The 14,805-nt window shown below is 35.7% G+C and overlaps 1 protein-coding gene across 1 annotated transcript in view; it reads right to left on the minus strand.

The window, feature by feature from the left end:
* The window catches only part of Lamtor5 (Late endosomal/lysosomal adaptor, MAPK and MTOR activator 5), a 57,282-nt gene that overhangs the window by 19,088 nt on the left and 23,389 nt on the right, over window positions 1-14,805 (minus strand). The window contains exon 4 of the mRNA XM_090370952.1: window positions 9,630-9,686. Within this exon, the coding sequence (XP_090227078.1) occupies window positions 9,630-9,686 (57 nt within the window). The remainder of the gene's footprint in view (window positions 1-9,629; window positions 9,687-14,805) is intronic.

The following is a 14,805-nucleotide window of genomic DNA, read 5'->3' on the forward strand; positions in this document are numbered from 1 at the left end:
CTGAAAGTAACAGCTGATGCAATATCACGTCTTCACCTACGCGTGTCAACCTTATCTGATGCAATCTGTAAGAAATATTGCCCATATACTTACATTATTCAGACAACAATTACAATTTTAAGGGGTGATGCACTTTCCTTAAACACCAGTGTATATATTATTCTGCATGTTTCCAAAATTATTCTGCGTGTTATTTTCATATTTAGTGTAATGCACATATTACAGTTGATACCCTATCTCAGAAAGCATTAAAGATTAATAAAAGAACTTAGTTCTTTTATTAATCTTTATCAACAAATGTTACAGCTTCGTATATCTAATACATACATACAGCAGAAGCTGAATAAATTTGCTAAATTATGGACTTAAAGTCTGCTAGCTCTGATTAGAATTCATAAATAGTAAGTTGTTCAATGGGTTATCAGAAGCATTAAGTTAAATATTATTTAACTTTAACTTAATAATTGCATTTGGAGAACCTAATTGAAACAAAAGTTTCTAGCACTGCTCGGTATCATTGAGATAATGAAATGTCATTTTTGATGTGAGAACCTATTGGATGCTATTATGAAGGAAGAATCAATATACAGTGGTCCTTGATAAAGGAACTGAAAGTACACAGGGGAAGCGTGGAATATAACAAGTTACCTAAGTGTTTGTGGCATTTCATAGCAGTACCAAGTGTTGAAGAATATTTAACCAGTTGAAAAACACGGAATTAATATCTTCTCTTTTCGTGCAGTTCTGAAAATGCTCTTGGAAGTGCAGTCTGAACAGCAGTGTGTTGCCATAAAACTGACAACATTTTTGTTGATGTGCATAGTCTGCTACAATACCTTTCTTGGAGAAATCATAATCAACTGATGTCCAACAGACAATCAAAGAGAAATCACTGACAGAAAAAATGTAAGGTAAGCTAATGCTTAAAAGCATACTATACTAGTACAGTAAACCCCCGCTATTTGCGGTCGCCGATTCCCTATTTCACGTATTTGCGGTCGCTGATTTAATATAAAATGAAACCTAAAAAAATGTGAATTTTAAACCGCCGTGAACATTTTCCACCATAAAAAAAAACTCTGGCACAGCTAAAATCATCTTTCCCCATCAAAACAGTGCTCAGTGGGTGGGGGAGAGGGGTGACAAAATTGCGAGCGTGGATGTTTCTTGCTAATCCTTGTTCAGTATGTTATTTATGTGCTGTTATGGAAGGTTTCGTCGTTTGCTTTTAATTTATATGCTTATAAATTGATATGCTTACAAAAATGATAAATCTATCATTTTGCAGTGAACAGACTTTTTCGAGTGCATTAACGGAAGAAAGTGACTTTATTGGGAACAAGTTCTTTCTAGCCCCTACAAAAATATGGCTACGAATAACAAGAGAAATGTGAAAAGATCAAAGAAGGTGATGACATTAGCGAATAAAATTGAGTTATTAGATAAAATTTCTAATGGTGAAAATGTCTCCTCAGTGGCAAAACATTATAAAATAAAATATGAAATGTGTACGTGCTGGCGAAATTTAATAATTGTTAGTGCAGTGTGAACTTCAAAAAGAACCCTTTTTTCCTTTGGGCAGAACTATAATTTTGAAAAGCATCAACTGTTTTAACCAGAAAACCTGTTTCTTTCCTGCCTACAGTACTTAACTCCAACTTTTTGAAAGTCAAAAGTGGGCAGCTACATTGTTAGTATAACTGTGGGCTGAATTATTTGCATATGTCTATCACAATGAGAAGTTCTATCTGTTGAATCGAAATTGAACTGTTTATAGTAAGTGTACAATTGCAGTTAAAATCTTATTTGGAGTTGTGGGGGGCGGGGTTAAGAAACTTAGCTTTGTTTTCTCATAAAATACAAAAAGTTCTGTTTCTTTGAATATTTTTTTAAAAAAATATCAGGAGGAAAGCGAAAAAAGAGTATTACCAAATTTGCCATGCACATTCCTCAGAATTTTCTCATGAACTCTTGGTTGGTAAACATTACTATGGAGTACACTTGGTTGGAAGCTATATTTGAGCATCAAGCAGATGTTCTTTTAATATAATGAATAATCTAATCCAAACTACTAATTGTATCATCAGAAATAATAATGTAAGGAAGCTAAAGGCTTTTACTACACCAGCAAAAAAATTAAATAATAAAAAATATATAATAGAAAAGAAAATGAACTACCTGTTTGATACTTCACATAGGTACATAACCAAGTTAACCTTTGAATTTCCTAAAACTGCCAGCCTCAACTACTGGTGAGTTACTTATTCCAGTAATTAACATCTTGCTAACAAAATGAAAGCATCACACAGTCCAGTCTAAACCTTTCTCGTGTAATTTTCAATTTGCAGTCCCTAAGTCAAACACGATTCTCATTCTCTCAATGATGAAGTGAAAATTTCTACTTAATTCAGTTCCTCTTTGAGGTGCCTGGTTGCCAAGCTCTGTAGCCCACATATTCAAAGTTGTTCTTCAAACGGGCACCCCTTTTGCAGGTCTCACCAAGCAGGTTGCCTATCTTTGAACCCTTTCAAGCTCAGTGGTGTGTTTTTTTTTGCAGTACTTCGATGCATTATTTCAAGTGTGGTCTTCGAGTTGCTTTATATAGCAAGATTATACCCTCCCTATCTCTACAAATAAATGTTTGACAAATCCTTCCTTGTTGCTTATCTATACTGCTCAGAGATTTATGAGTTACAATATGTCTGTCCATATTGTAACTCATAAATCCCTTCATCTATTGTTTTTAATTCAATCTCACCAAGTGTATAAATTATGTCAATTAAGAAAATTGTGGGGTTCCCAAGTGGAAAATCTTACACTTTTCTGATTAAAACATAGCTGCCACTTTTCTGATTATTCTTGAAGCCTGTCCAGGTTGTTCTGAAGGAGTGCTGCTTGCAGTTGATCATTAACCACTCTTTACATCACCTGCAATTTGGTGCATCATATCCTTAGTCACTCACTCAGCAATTATAGGCATCACACTTCCTGTCCTTTTGTTGTTGATATCAGTGGTCCCAGAAGTGATATTTGGCCTCTATCAACTGGGCACTTAGCACAGGGTGGGTAAATACATTAAAATTGGCAGATCCCATGTCTTACACTAGCCCAGAAGGGTAAATGTTAATCATAACCTCTTGCCCTACAATCTATCTTGAAAATTTAACTGTGATCCCATGTTCCAGCTTATACAGTAACCTATCGTGAGGGACTGAGTCAAATGCTCTTATAAAATCCAAACGTCAAAATTATTTTGTATCTGTATCAAAATACACTGCTCACAAAAATAACAGAACACGAAAGTGTGGAGTAACTCTTGCAGCTTGCAATGGAGCATGACGAAATTTGGTATTGTGGTGTACCATAAAATAACAATGACATGAGTAGACAGCAAAAACTTTGGACAAGTATAAGGGACATTTATAGGGGGGTTGTATAAGAATAACCAAAACAGTGGCGCCTCCGTAGCCAGGTGGGAAGGAGCAGCAGCGCATAGCACACGCTTCTTGATTAGACCTGGGGTTCGAGCCTGTCAACACCACATAGAGGATGCAGAAAGGTCAGGCAATGACTACTGCATATCCCGGAGCAATATGGCCTTAGTTGCTAATGCTCTGAAGGGGAAAAAAAAAAAAAGGTCACTACAGAAGCCAATACAAGATGTCCAAAAATATGGTCACATGACAGTTGGTGTAGTAGGATTTTAGGAACATCGGCAACTAAGGCCATATTGCTCCGCATATGTCTGTAAATTGCAAGTGTGCTGAGTTCAATATTCTGTTTACTCGATAAATCCCCCCCCCTTAGTTTCCAGGACAAAAAAATCATGCTACCCTCACCTGACTAACTTAATCACATTGTGAAAAGGGCCTTGTAAATTTCTCATCATTGATGGGGCTTGAACCCAGGTCTTTTCCACTTGACATCAGTACAGGGTATAATTCCTCCAATGGCTAAACAGGCCAAGCAGTGGCAAACTATGCTCAATAAGAGTGTCTATAAGATTCTATGGCAACAAGTCCCATTCTTTCACCAGCACAGACCTTTGCTCACCAAGTGACTGAGGAGTTGACTGTCAGCATGCAATGCAATGCCTAAGGATGTCGTCCCATATGTGTAAACAGCCAGTCTTCACTTTGAAGGATCTTTCACCTGTAACCATTCTTTGCTAATGATTTCTTATACTCAGGCTTTGCCAACTTACACTTTTATATGGTACTATTACAGATGTCAATACCTTTCATCACTTAACTTTTCCCATGCCATCTTTTTCTGCTCTGTTAGAGTGGCCAGCCCTGTATTAGTCCATCCCAACATCCTGTTTGCACTATATTTTCTTACTGGTATATAAATGTCCATTTATACTCTGGACAGCCAAAGCCAGAAGGGTGTATAATTTCATTGTAACAGTGGAGCAGCTAACTGTATTTTTTTGTGACAGTATACACAGGCTCAATCTTTCAGTGAGAATTGCATCCACACATATACTCCAGGATTGTAGTCCTGGAATTCATATTCAAGAGATCTTCACTAATGACAGAAATTCTCAAGTATGATCTTTCACCTAATTATAGTACCATGCTTGACTATATAAAGCTCTAGCAATGCAACCTTGTTTTCAGGAACATGGGCAGATTTAAATCTATAAATTGTGCTGTACACGTACAGCACATTAGGTAACTAAGCTGTTTAATTATTTGTGGCTGATGGCCAAAATCTAATTTTAATCAGATTTTTTAATTGCTTTAATGACATTTTGGATAATATTACGGAAGGAATCTAAAGAACTTTGGTATGTGGAAGGCTGCAGCCTCTTTCCATGCTCGAAATCATTAATTTGGCAATATTACTTGATAATTCATTGAAATACAGTTAAGCTTTCCGAAGATTTGCCTTTAGGCAGACAGCATGTGTATGATTTTTAAATTGGTGCATCTCTATCTAGAATTTCACAGTGTAATTATAATTCTCATTTGATATTAAATGATTCAGCATATAACAGTACAGTAATTTTGATATATAAATTGCAATGGAAAAAATTCATTACATTATAGATTATAACAAAATTACTAAAAAGTGCATAATGTATGTTTAATGGTAAAACAATTTGAAATGTGAATTCAGACTTTGTTTTAGGACAAAAGCAATAATATTTTTGTAATATATGCATCAGAAAATTTTATTTGCTTCTAAGCTCAGCAGTATTTTTGTAACCAATTTATCTCTATCACTTTGAAAGATAATTTCACAAAGTATTATGTATTTAATTCTTTCTGCATAATTTCTTGGCTGTTATTTTTTTTTGAGCATGCTGATATATCTATATTTTATTCCAGTTAAATTTTATAAATTGCATTAAAAAAAAATAAATTTCCAATTACACTCATATGTACACTTATGTGCATTGCAATACTCCAGTTTCATATGTGCCTTAACAACAGGAAAAAATTGCTTCTTTAATTTCATTTCTTTTTAATGTAAATATTGATTCTTCAGGCAGCTTGTTTTCTTATAGAGTTCCATTTTCTTAAATCAGATTTGAGATACTATCACTTTTATATTGACCACTGAAAATTAGGGAAAGGTTTTGGCTGTGTTATATGGAGATATTTTTATTGTGTGGAATATAAATGCAAAAATGTTAATGTACACTTTTAGTAAAGGGGTTATCACTTTTGATGTGCCATGGTTGCAATACATCATGTTGTGTTCATAATTTTAGAGATGTGACCTGTAATGTTAAGAAACACTGTTTTGTAATAGCAAGATTAGGCTTTTCACTATTTGTTATTTTTCTAAAATAAATATATCATTAGAGTGTTCTAATCATTAAAGATATAAAACTGATATTGCTGTACTTTATTTTTTCATATTTGAAAAATTACACAGTGCACAACTTCTGTTGTGAATAACTGATAATTGCTAACCATTCACAACACATCAATAAAGACTGCAAATGTGACCATTGTGAATTTAACTGGTTCATAAAGGACCTATCCTAAATAAGCTAATTCATGTAGCTGCCAATGAATAAGGAACACTTGTTTTGGCTGAAGGCTTCTACATTAAAGAAATAGAAATGCTTATATAGAATATACTGTATGTTGTTCCTCTTCAGGGAGCCACTCTCCTTATAAATTTTTGAATGAATGTTGTTTAGATTTCTAAAATGCCCCTCCCAACCCCATAAAACAGTGGCTTCTATGTCACTACTTCAATTAAAAAAAAAAAAAAAAAAAAAAAAAAAAAAAAAAAATCAAATTATGAAATTTTTTTTAAATTTATGAAAACTGACAATTTTTATTAATGAAAAAACATACCATAATATTAAAAATATTCTGTAAGTTAATACATTGAAGAGCCAAAACATTATGCCCAGCAAGTCGTTATGCAAATCGAAGCAACAGCAGGTGAACTACTGCATGGGTTGACAATGTATTAAAAATACCTAAAGTCAATGGAAGAAGGTCATTAATGTACAAGAGGAAAAGAGTGGGGGAAAGAACTGAACTTTGGAGGACACCAGCATTAGTGGAGAAGTTAGAAGACAGAGAGCCATCTACCATCACCCTCAGTGAGCAATCAGAGATAAAACTGGATAACCAATTACAAAAAACAGTTGGCAAACCATAAGATGGAAGTTTGTTTAGAAGACCTTTATGCCAAACACAATTGAAAGCCTTTGAGGTATCAAGAGCAACTGCTTGTGTTTCACCAGACTTTTCCATTGAATTTGTCCATAAATGGGTAACATAAGCCAGAATACTACCAGTGAATCGACACTGATGGAATCCATACTGGCAATCATTGATCAGACGGAAGGTTTCTAGATAGTTTAAGAGTTGGCAGTTAGATTTCTCCATTACTTTAGAAAGAGTAGAATTAATTGCAATGGGATGATAATTGGCTAGGAGGGTATAGTTCAATCTAATTAATTCTGTGTGGAAGATCCAAACACAAGATCTGTTAATCCACATAATCCCAGAGATGTTCCATGGGATATATATGTGGCAAATTGTGTAGCCAAGGTAACACCCGACGGTCACTTCCATGTTTTGCAAACCACTCTTGAAGAATACAGGCAAACATGGCAGAGAGCATTATCCTTCTGGAACATGCCTCTGCCATTTGGAAAGGCAAGTCACCATGAAGGGACATAACTGATCAGCCACAACGGTTAGGCAGTTTTTGTCACCGAGTATGGTCTACGAGTATGAGGACTCCAAGAGATTCCCAGAAAAACATCCCCATACCAAAACACTGCTGCTACTTGCTTTTTTCTGCTAGACCTGATCACTGGAAAAGAATTTTTTTCCAGTCATCAACAGTCAAATAAAGTTAAAATGCAAACTTTAGGCATCATTGGCAATGAATGGCCATAAACATGGGTACATTTGACTGGATGCCTACACTTTAGCTTGTTAGATTGTGGTGTTACAAACACCACCGGTTGTCCCTTGATTAAAGTCCACCGTCAGCCATTCTACTATTTTCCATCTACCTGCTTACAGGAGATGGGACAGCCTATATTCACCACACCTGGCAACTTCTGCTATGTCTACGAACCATCCATTCTTGGAACAACTTAACTACAGCACTCCATGAACAGTCCATAAGGCTTGCAGTTTCTATAATATTGCCACTCTTCAACTGGTAACCAACAATCATCCCTTCTTCAAAGTCTGTCAGATCACATCCCCTCCCTGTGTCGATGAAGTACTTCATATGGACTGCATGCCATGAAACTGTAATATCACATTTACCAGTTCTCACTGTGACATGTTCCACCAAATGGAGAGAAACAGTCAATTGGTAAAACATGGGGGGGGGGGGAGCTGTACTGTTTTGAAAAGTGTATATGCATTGATAAGATATCAATATGTAAACTAAAATGTATAAAATTATGCTTATAACATGACTAAAAGCAAAATGTATACAAAGAGTACTTCATGCGTTGTTGGCAGAAAACTCACTTGAGGTGTTACTACATTTCGATAAATAAATTTTGTACTCGCCAAAATAAAACAAAATTCAGCACCTTGTTTTATTCCATTTAAGATTCATCTTGAAAAGCCTTATCATCATGGAAAGCTGTTCCGTGACTAGAGACTTAATTAAACCACAGAGTGGTTTTATTTAATTTCTGTACGTAAGTGCCATATCACAATTGCCATATTTTCTGGATAATAAGATGTAGTGACATGCACTGCACAAATTCACGTGTGCTGACAGAACAAAACTATTTGTAGAATACCAAAAACTTGTCATCGCTACCATCACACTCACCTAATATTATGGTCTAAACATTCATATTCTTCAAAGAGTAAATTTCAGTGTCATCAAGGGCATTGCTAATTGCAAATTTCTTGAAAAACAAGTGTCCCATATTTCACAAATTCCCACATTTTTACCAATTTGCACACCTGTGAAATCTATAAGAATACCTGTATTTTGTGGTATTGCAAGGATTCAATGCATGACATAACTCTGTACCTACACATACCGACTGCTTGGCTATGGTTGTACCTAATGCATAATATTACCCTATATATACCAAATACCTAATTTCTGAATATAAACTGTTGATTTCAAGGCATAAATCCTTTTTTTTTTTGTTCACAGATAGCTCAACTTCAATGATCCTCTAAAATATGAAAAAGAATGAACCTCACAGTTTGCAAGCATGTTACATTCTAGTATACCCCCCCCACACCTTTTCGTAATGGCCACAAAACTGCATTTTGAAAGCCCTCCCTCTTCTAAAACGTTTTTCTTTTCTGAAAAGATAGACACTGGAAATCCGATTTCCTGAATATAGCTTTTACTTACTTTTCAAGAACTTTACCTGCAAATGGCATTATTCTACCTTTAAAATGCAATGTTAGGGTTGAAAAGTGGTTTTAAGACGAGTGCAGAACAGTAAAAGCTTAAGTTTTCTCGCTGATTAGACAAATAGAGAACAAAAAATGTTCTAAATTTTTTGTTTCCATAGTGATGATAAGTTTCCTTCCACTGTTCTCCCTCTCCTCTTGTGATACAGTTCTTGGTAATCTTGGTAATAAGCTGGCTTTTACTAATGTTGACTTTTTTTTTAACAATATCAGTCCATTTTAAAGGGGTAGGGATTTTTTCTCTATTTTGTTTTGACACCAAAATGTTCAAAATCGAAATAAAACTTAGAAAACAACAAAAGGACGATTTTCCAAACTGATCAAATAATTCTTTAAATTTATAAACAAAATCACTTATTACACAGTCATTTTTGTAAATAACATTTTTTGGTTGTTAATTAAAATTTTACAACTCTTTTTCTCCATTAGTTATTATAAAACCAAATAAAAAATTAATCCTTCAACTGAAAAAAATGTTTCCATTATTCAGATGCTTAAGCCCTGCTCATCAAGAGGAAATGGCTATACTAAGTTACACAACAAGTGTGTGCACAAGTTTCTCATGTTTTTTTTTTTTTTTTTTTTTTTTAATATATATTCACATCTATTTTGGTGAAATACATAAGAAAATACAACTTAGTATTTTTATTTAGTTAGTATTTTAGTTACTTTTAAAACGAGTTAATCAGACCAAAAGCATTCATTAACATTCTGATAATATAGAGTCATATCCTTCACCTATAAGATTTGAAAATAGCCATTGTTACACCTGATTTGTTTTGGACTAAGATCTCCCTGTAAAGAAACAATCATGTAATCAATTGAACTGAGCATTACATTTTATAAACGGATAAAAAAAAAATAAAAATCTCTAGTAGCAATTTGTATATCATATAAAGTAGATTATGAACAAATTAAAGTTATTGGAAAAAAAAATTATTCACATAAGTGATATTAGCAATTCATTAGTTATGTTTACAAAAATATATAAGTAACAACAGAAGGCTAAGGAAGGACAATTTGATATGTGTGGGACGTAGAGATAGAAAAAATGGAGTAGGTATTGTTTTGGATAAGGAAATGAGAGAGAAGATAGAAGTGGTAAGGAAGACTGTTTCTCATTCCAACATCCATGTTCACTATATACACTACTAAATCTCTCTATCTTTCCTCATATGTCCATTCAAATCACTCCCCACTGCCCCAAAATAATCTGCTCTCCCTCTTGGTATCTTCTGCAGTACTTGATTGAAATAACCAAAATTTTTTTTTACTCTCCTCACTCATACGTTGCTTTGTTGTGCATATGTACTTATAACACTCCAGGTCTCTCCTTATCAGTTTATAAAAAATAATTTAAATAAATTTTCTGTTTATAATCTGGGATGACCACAAAGTCAAAAGGGTTTGCAACATACAGGGAACAGAAGAACCTTATTGTATTTAGCAGGCACATGGGCCTGAGCCACAATCTGTTGGAATTAGCAGCAGCCTGTGTTAGACCTGCATACTGGTCTGGAGACCTCATATTAGGATGTAGATCTGCTGGAATGGATGCAAATCCATGAGATTAGTGAAGGGAATAAAAATGAATGCTCTTATCAAGAAAAGCTTCAATTATGCAAATTGCAGTGTCTGAAGAGTAGGCATCTGTGAGGTGATCTGACAGGTTTTTAAGGCTCTGAATGGATTGAGCAAGCTCAGTGCTGATGTCATTCTTCCTTTTGTTCAGACTACACATGAGGGGGCATAAATTCAAATTGAAGGATGGTTGCAGGATAGATGTACGGAAGTTTGTCTTCAAGTGGTTGATTGTTGAAACAAGCTTCCATCTGTTGTGAAAGTGGATAGCCTGAATAATTGACAGAACTAGACCAGTTACTGGAGGGGATTGACAGATGATGTGGGATTTTTTCCTCCTTTTTTGGCTGATGCTTTGAGCTTGCTTTCTTGCATCATTTTTCACTACTAATACTAAGAATGGCAACAAATAAAACAACTGAAAGAGTCCTACCCTGAGGTAAGCCAATGGAGATGGAACAAATGGTCTAACTGCAAATTAAAATATGCCAGTTTATGACTTGAAAATACATTCTACCAGAAGATAGAAGCATAAAATAATATTCAAAAGCAGTTTTGGATGTTACAAATAGATTATTTACTAATTAGGAGGCAAGAACTAAAGGACTGCAAAAATTGTACGGTAATAACTGGACTAGCCAGGCTGCAAATGCTGCTAGAGCCAGCAGCAATTTGGGTTCTCCATTAATAGTTGTGACATGTGCAAGATGTGGCCAAAATTATTGGTAACCATCAGTGCCAGAATCTGCCAGTTTGGATTTTACCATCCAGAGCAGATGCGGTGGAATGAAGTGCACAAAGTAATTTTGAAGGGCTTTTAACAGATGGCAGAGGACTAAAGAACAGACAGATTGGGAAGTGTATAAGGATGTTAAGAAGGCTAACAGAATTATGAGCAAAGCAAATTTTAAATATGAGTTTTATAGTATGTTGTATACTACAGAAGGAGAAAACGATATCTACTGAATAGGAATCTCAAAATGCTGCCCAACTTTGTACAATGGGATAATCATCCCTACTAGCAAAAGTTGCTGTATATCACTGACAAAACTCCATGAGCTGTCCTGGCAGCCTGTCTGCGGTCAGAGAACTTCATATTTGATTGAAAAATTACCAACAGGTCTTTCATATTTACGTTTGGCTTCAACAATTTCTCTTCCATATTATATATTCAGTTATCACAATCATTTAGCCCCTTGTTACAGTTTGATAAACTTCTGGCATCCCCTTTCCTAAAGAATTCCTCATGCATGAATGTAGATGCAAAATACCTATTAACTTTCTCAGAAACCTAAGTAGGATCATCAACAGTTAAACAATCACCACTGTGTGGATCAATGTGATTCAGCCTCTTCCTTCTACTATTAATATAAGTAAAGAAGTAAAGCCAGAGTCTTCTATTAATCTGCCTTAGCTTGCCTAACCTCCTTTGTCTTAATTACAAACTATTTTATATCTACCATAGACTTCTGTATCAACTGATAATTTATATGCATTCTACACATTTTTCTTCTCTGCTATAAGTCTCATCAGTTCATCTGATATTCATTTAGATCTAAGCCTTGAACAGCATTTCATGAAAAGCCTAGTAGCTTCTATGATTACTTCCCTGAATGCTTCCCATTTAGAATTTGCTGTTGGTAACATCATCAGTTGGTCCCACTGCATAGAATTTAAAACCTATCCAAGACCATTATGGTCAGCCTTACGAAAACAAAAACCTCTCCCTTTAATCTCGACAACAGTTATGTCTTCAATAAACTGCACATTAGTACACTGTGATCACTGCCATCCAATGGATCCAAAAATGCAGCTGATTTTGGCCTTATCACCACGTTTGAATCTTTTAATATTAAGTTTTTGTTCTAAAGTTATAACCTTTCACTTCTTTTTCGTACAGGCCCTCTATTTCATTTTTACTTTTATTCATAGTTAAGGGTTGAGAATAATTTATTTTTAATATAAAAATGCTTGCAATAACATAGAATAGAATTAACCCATGGTATACAACCAGGTGAGCGGCTCACTGAAACACTGGCGGAGCAACACTTACAGAAGGCAAATGCATTTGCTTGTTCTGTTGCCATTGAAACCAGTGAAGTTTGCATGTATCATTTGAATAATTTCTTAGAAATTATTGAGAAAACTATCTGAAAAATGACAATTTAAGTGAATTTTAATCAGTGTTAAATAAATTTTGGTAACAATTTATAAACTGTGCTAATTCAAAAAACATGTTAATCACAATTTTGTAAAGTAGGAGTTTCCTGTACTCTACTCCCTATATTCAAATTCAGCACTGCTTATGTCTGAGTGACACGATGTCTCTGCTATCCCTACAATGTCTGCATTTGATGACTTAATCAGTACTTCAAATTTATATTTATTTACTATACTCCTATCACTGGCATACATGTAAGTATACATGCACATGTTCTTACTCTCGGTTACCTAACACAGCCCATGTATTTACTTGTTCCATGATGACCCACAACAGGGCTTGAAATTCCTGACACCTTGCTTTCCAGGGTGCTGCATGTTCCAACAAAAGTGGTGCAAGAATCACTTTCACCTCTGCCTGTGGCTGCTGTTAATCTGTCTGTGAATCCCTCCCAAACTAGCAGTTTTCCCAACTCATCTAACATTGCCTCGAGAGCATTAGAAATATTTTTGCACCCTTTCTACTTAAATGTATCCCATCCCTGTAGAAGCAGTCTCTCCTGTTAACAAGCACAGACGAAGCTGAGAAAAATTCTACCCCATGAGCTTTGCAATCTCTCCAGGGCTGAGTTGATTGATAAGGCTCTCAACATGTACTCCTTCCTATTGTGGGCAAATTTGCAGACACTTTCAAATTCAATGTTATGTTGGAGTAATGCAAAGTTTCATGAAATTAATGTCTCCACAAACTTTTTCAGCAGAGATTAACTGTTTCATGTTATCACCAACATTTTTCTGAAAATTTAAGTATAATTAATAAACTTTATCTGCAAAAAGGCCTCTAAAGTTGGGGTTATACATACCACAAGTTTAGACAAATACACCAACCATTTAAATAAACTGATTTAATGATAAAATAATACTGGGTAGTATACTGAAATGATACAATAAAAACTGTAAAATAAAAATTTTACAACAACTGATTTACTTTACAACAAATAAAATTGAATTGATGAATTTAAAATGCATTAAAAATTATAAATTTAAAAGCAGTAAAACACCATTGAAGCTTTCGGGGGCATCTGCCTCCTTTCTCAACAATAATGAAGTTCAAGCGACACAACCTTAAATAACAGGCTCACGGAAAACGTGTCTGACCAGGCGCATGTTCATCACTCCCTACACATGTGCTGGAACCGGAAATGGTCCGGGAGCATGGAAATTAAAACGTTTGTCTCTGGCAAAGACCACAGCCTCCAAAATGGGGGGGGGGGGAGCCAGACTCCCCTATCTCTATTCATACTATTGTTACCAGATAACCCAATCCACAAACACTCCCGCCACTTGCGGTCCCAGAATCTATGCGCCCGGAGGATGACAGCATTCTCAGGGGATACCTGATGTTGTTCCTCCCAATAATGCTCGGCTATGATGGACATACTGAGTTCTGTGGTCTGTATAGTTCTCGTATGTTCCCCCAGACGGTCCTTAAGACGTCGCCCTGTCTCCCCCACGTGCCGTTCCCCACAATCCGGGCATTTGATCTCGTATACAACCCACTACTAGAATCCCTAGTAATGGGGTCTTTGACCTGTGACACCACTGTGTGCAATCTCCGACCTGGGAGCTGCACACAGCATGTCTGAAAGTCGCAAAGCATCCTCGGAGTGCAATCTGACAAGCCCAGATAGTAGGGAATATAAACTGTGGTAAGCGATGCAGGCAGAACAACCTGATTATGCTCCACTTCTCTATTATATTTATCAATGACCCTCTGGGGGTAACCACATTTCATAAGATCCGTCATAACTTGCCTAATTTCTTTCTCTCCCTCCTCAGAGATACTACAATGTGTCTTCACCCTACCCATAAGTGCCCTAGCCACACTATTTTTACGTTGGGCAGTCTGAGCCGATTTATAATGCGTGTACTGGCCCCTACACATTGATTTCCTATAGACCTTAGTTCTAAGCCTGGGGCCTTCCCTGTACACCATTATATCCAGAAATGGTAGGGTGCCGTCTACTTCTACCTCTGAGGTAAATTGTATGAAAGGAGAGAAACCATTCAGAAAACTAACCACATCTTCCTCTCGCCCCTTTTTTACTATAGTGAACGTGTCATCCATAAATCGTTTCCACTTACGCATAGGGAACTCCAACCTTGCAAAAAT

The sequence above is a fragment of the Mastigoproctus giganteus genome, chromosome 3 (assembly GCF_048544385.1).
Source record: "Mastigoproctus giganteus isolate SK-2022 chromosome 3, ASM4854438v1, whole genome shotgun sequence".
Lineage (NCBI taxonomy): Eukaryota > Metazoa > Arthropoda > Arachnida > Uropygi > Thelyphonidae > Mastigoproctus > Mastigoproctus giganteus.